The sequence below is a fragment of the Ursus americanus genome, chromosome 23 (genome assembly GCF_024610735.1).
Source record: "Ursus americanus isolate L20-20 chromosome 23, mUrsAme1.1.p, whole genome shotgun sequence".
NCBI classification, from domain to species: domain Eukaryota; kingdom Metazoa; phylum Chordata; class Mammalia; order Carnivora; family Ursidae; genus Ursus; species Ursus americanus.
In genome coordinates this window covers 38077904-38082917 of record NC_142149.1, presented here as the reverse complement: position 1 = coordinate 38082917, position 5014 = coordinate 38077904, and the positions used below count along the sequence as shown (strand labels likewise).

The window sequence follows — 5014 nt, the reverse complement described above, 5'->3', positions numbered from 1 at the left end:
GAGGCTCGGCTCTAGCTAGGAGTGTGCTCCCTTGACAATGGGGCGGGGGGGTAGGAACTGATCTCTACTCTGATGACATTGCTGGGCCCTTGCCCTCTGGGAACTTCTGCTCATGGCCGTAACTCATGGGGCTTTGGAGTCACGTAAACGTTGGTCTTATTCCCAACTTTGCTCCTTCCTAGCTGTGAAACATAGGGCTTCAGGATTCGATGATGTCTGGCAAGTAGTATGGAGCTCCAAATACGTTCGTTTTCTCCCCCATTTCCCCTCCTCTTCTCTCAGCTGCTGGGACAGGTGTAAAGCAGGACAAAGGGGAGCTGGCCTCAGGGAGCCCTCTCCTGGATCTCAGATCTCAGGGGCGTGGCTGATGCTTCCTCAGGGCTGCAAGGGAGCTGGTTTGCAGTGTTGGTTCCTTCTCCCCTTTTCACAGGTACACTCAGACCTTGGTTTTCTTTTTCTTCCAAGGCTAACCTTCTGTGAGTGGTGGACCAGGGCTGTTGAACTGCCTGCCATCTCAAAACCCAGTTGTGAGCCAGCGTGGCGGGGGCTGTGCCTCCCCCGCCTGCATGGAAGCCAGGAGCTGGGCTCCCAGAAGGCAACTGTGCCCGCCGGGGAGCATGTTGCTGGCCTTTGCCTCTCTGCTCGGCTGGCTGCTCACCTCCAGCCAGGCCAAGGTCTACAGTCGCTGTGAGCTGGCCAGAGCGCTCCAGGATTTCGGCATGGAAGGATACCGGGGATCCACCATGGCTGACTGTGAGAACCGCTCCCCCAGCAGCTGCCGCCCCCCACTCCTCCCCTCCCTCTCTCCTCCCTTCCTCCCTGCTCTCACTCAGGGGGTGTGGTCTTGGAAGCTTTCTGAGCCTCAGCCCTCCTTTGTACAACAGGGGTTCTAGGACCCCACGGTAGGCAACATTCAGCACAAGTTAAATACCTAATAAGCAGGCCACAGGCAGCCCAATCAGCTTGCCCCTTCCCTCCCTGCCCCTGCTGCTGAAGCCAACAGCCAAAGGAACAGAAGAGCTTAGTTCCCTAATCGTAATGGCAACCAAGAGGCAACCTCATTCCCATTGAGGTTTCGGGTACACTGAGCAAACCAGTAAGAGCAGACGCTTCAAGCTGCTGGTAGCTTTGGGAAGCTGAGAGGTCCAGCCACATCTGGACTCATTTCTCTCTCGTTCCTGCCCCTTTGCCAGCTCTCACCTGTGTCTTCCTCATTTTGCCTCTGAAGAGCTAGCTCTTGTCTGTTCATCCCACAAAGATTTCTTGGGCCCCACTACGCGCTGAGCGGTGAGACAGTGGGAAGGAAGGAGGCCTGAGGGACAGTCTTGACTCTTGTTATTTGGTAGCTGTGGTGACCCCCAGTGGGTCCCTTGCCCCCCTGAGCCTTGCGGAGTCACTGGGGAAGTAGGCGGGAGGAGCCGCCCTGACCACCTTGGAGCAGGAGCTGAAGCTCAGAGGAGCTCGCGTGTGGCACCTGCACGTGAGTGTCCTGTCCCGGCTGGCTTCGGTCACCCGACCCTCGGGCCTGCGTCTGCCCCCTACGCAGGGATCTGTCTTGCTTACTTCACAAGTGGCTTCAACACAGCTGCTGTGGACCACGAAGCCGACGGGAGCACCAACAACGGCATCTTCCAGATCAACAGCCGGAAGTGGTGCAAGAACCTCAACCCAGAGGTCCCCAACCTGTGCCAGATGTACTGCTCCGGTAGGCGGGGCCAGATGTACTGCTCCGGTAGGCGGGGCCAGATGTACCGCTCCGGTAGGCGGGGCCAGATGTACTGCTCCGGTAGGCGGGGCCAGACGTACTGCTCCGGTAGGCGGCGCCCGAGGCAGGGCGGGGGGCGGGCGACTGCGGGCGGGCCCCTGCACCCGGCTTTGTGTGTCCCTGCTCGCGCTAGCGCCCCTAGCCTGTATCTCTGAGTGGGGTACGACCCACGCCCCTCCGCGCCTACCAAGGAGAGCGGGATGGGGCCAGAGATGAGGGTGGGTCCACCACGAATCTGATGGGAGACTGCTCTAAGAGCTGTAGGGGTGTGGGGAGGGAGTGGTAGAGTGATATCTGTGTTTCCAGAGGGATCAAGAGATAGGGTTGGCTTTAGGATGAAGAAGGGTGTGTGTGTGTATGTGTGTGTGTAAGAGAGAGAGAGAGAGACAGACAGACTCTGGATGTCCAGCTCTGTCTGCTGTTTCCTCATTGTTATTTCTCTGCCTCCCACCCCAGACTTGTTGAATCCTAACCTGAAAGATACTGTTATCTGTGCCATGAAGATCGCACAACAGCCCCAGGGTCTGGCCAGCTGGTAGGTCACCTGGGCACCCCCCCCCCCCGCGCCCCAGGCTGATGTGGCCAGGGCTAGTGGACAGCAGCAGGGAACGAATCTTTCCTGAGTGCTCACGTTGTCCTGGCCACCATTCTGTGGCCTCATAGTCTGATCCGCACCCAATATTCAGCCACAGGGGTTACTGTCCCTGAAGTATTTACAGACAACATGCTGAGCGTCCGGGAGGGTTAGCAATTCCCTGAAGCTCTTGGAGCCAAGCCTGGCTCTTCCACCGTATGCCTCTGTTAGGATGCCTGCCTACAGGTCCACTAGACCTGGGGCTGGTCAACCTTGTTCCTGGTGGCATCTTCATCGAAACTAACTTTGGTAGAAAAGCCCAAGATGTACGATAGATCAAAGAAGCGATTCTAGGCTTGAAGTGTGGTGGCGGCGGGAGGGGGCCCTCTGGAGCCTCACCCTGTCCGCCTTCTCTTCTCCTGCCTCTTTCCCACAAGGTGGCCTTTGGAGCAGCCATGCTCACAGGCGAGGGGGTTGGATGGGTATCCCAGGGGGCACTGGACTAGATCTTTGGTCCCCAGGGACCTCTGAGGCAGTGACCCTGCACACTCCTCCAAAGGGGGTCTCACTGCTGAGTCTCCAACTCCCTTTCCTCACATTTCTGAATGAGAGACCAGCAGGGCCAGGATGTGGGGAGGGTGAGATACTCCAGGTGGCTCCCGGAGCTACAGACAGATGTGACCATCACAAGGGAGGTAAAAGAAGTTGGGAGGCAGTGAGTATCAGCCCAGGAGCAGAGGGAAGGGGGAGGGGAGACAAGAGACAGGGGCATGGTAGGGAAGCCTTTGCAAGAGAGATCCAGGGTCTGCACCAGGACAGTTGCAAGGCTGACGGACAGGAGGGGGGTTGGCTAGGAGGGGCTGTGCAGGAGACGTGGGGACAGGTAATATGTGGCAGCAAGGGAGAGGAGGAGGCAGAAATGACTGTGAATCCAGAGAAGGTCCGAGATATGCCTTGACCATGGCCACAGCTTTGGAGATGTGTTGGTCTGAGAACAGTTGATGCCCTAGGAACTGAGTCTGGAGTGAGGCAGGCTCAGCAGGACACAATGCTCAGCTATAAGATCAGGAAGGGTGAGTGCAGGCTTGGCAGGAGTCCAAAGGCTTGAGGTCTTGGGGGCACCACCCGGGGATGGAGGAAACAGGTCCTTTTGGGTTACATCAAAGAACAGCTCTCTCTTTTGTACACTGGGAGGAGTAAATCTGTGGCAGGTATAACCCCTGAGGGTTGGCTGAGGCTAATCATAGACAGTGGTCCCAGAAAGTAGAAAGGGTACAGTTTATTCCCTCCACCTGCACACATTGGGAACTTGCCTGCGCTGGGCTCTGTGCTGGGTACTGGCTGCAGAGAGGCTGAGATCCAATCTCTGCCCTTAAGGGTCTCACAGTCTAATGGGAGAGGCAAACAGGCCAGCTGACCACACCTCACTGATGGATCTACAGATGTCCTCTAGGGGCACTCTTAGTCATTGGGCTCTTTGACACTGACATCATGGAATCACCAACATTTGGAACCCTTGAGAACTTGGGACCGCAGGACCCCAGGTCTTGCTTGTCTTCCTCAAGATGCTCGGGTGATGACGGAGCAAGCTAATGGTCCTGAAGGAGCCTATAACCTATGGTTACCAACAGTTGAAAGACCCGGATTGGTAGCCAAGGCGAAGTGGGTGTGGCTGCAGTTCTCATTTACTAGCTGTGGATCTTGGGCGAGGCATTTTGCATCTGAGTCTCAGCGTTTCATTTGGAATATAGGGAACACGGTATCTGCCTAATCTACATTACAGGGCTGCCGGGGATGGAGTGGGGTGCAGACAAATGAGTGATGGATGGGACAGTGCTATGTAAACCGTAAAGGGCTGTGAGCTTGTGAGGCGGCATGACTGTCAGCAGAAGCAGCACGGTGTGGGAAAAGAGCACTGGACTGGGGTTCTGGACCTTTGCCGCTGACTTCTGGGCGAACTTGAACAAATTACCCTGTATCTCCATTGGTAAAATAAGGAGGCTAGATAGATGACATTTTAGGGACCATTCTCTCCCTTTTTTACTTCTTCTAGGGAGTTCTTTGCTGGATAATAGGGTTTACTAGTCCTTCTTTCCCTTGCTCGCCCCTTTCCTTACCTCACTTATGGTGTAGAGCCCATGCCTCCTTCCTGTTCTTCTCTGAGCAGGAACTGAAGGCTGCTGCTGATTTGGTCTCTGCTCTTCCCATGCCCCATCCTCAGGGAGGCCTGGAGGCGTCACTGCCAAGGCAAGGACCTCAGCGACTGGGTGGATGGCTGTGACTTGTAGGACCCTCTGTGGATGGACGAGGCCACGCACAGCAGGCTGGGAGATGTGGCTTGGTTTCTGATCCAGGCTTGGGAAGACAAGCCAACCAATAAAGTATAGTCTAACATAAGTGAGGTTCTCAGCTTTCACTGTGTATCCAGGGGGCACCTCGGAGTTTCTTCACCTGTCCACCTGGGCTGGGCTCCATGGGCCCCCAAAAGCCTGCCACAGAGAGCTTGCCTCCAGTCCTGGAGACCTGGTGAGGGGAGGGTGTCAGTGCCTCCCTTGCCCACAACTGGTAGAGTTTCCCAGACCCTTTACTTGGATCTAGGTTTGCCAAATTTAGCAAAACAAACAAAAAACAAACAATGGTAACCAAAACAGGATGCCTGAGTTAAATTTGAAATT

The 5014-nt window shown here is 55.8% G+C and overlaps 1 protein-coding gene across 1 annotated transcript; it reads left to right on the top strand.

Annotated features, from left to right (window-relative positions):
- Positions 1 to 479: 479 nt before the first annotated feature.
- On the top strand, positions 480 to 4627 carry SPACA3 (sperm acrosome associated 3). The gene is made up of 4 exons (XM_045773127.2): positions 480 to 753; positions 1547 to 1705; positions 2222 to 2300; positions 4561 to 4627. Exons 1-4 carry the CDS (start codon positions 567 to 569, stop codon positions 4625 to 4627), a joined length of 492 nt encoding a protein of 163 aa, XP_045629083.1. The 5' UTR covers positions 480 to 566.
- Positions 4628 to 5014: the final 387 nt, after the last annotated feature.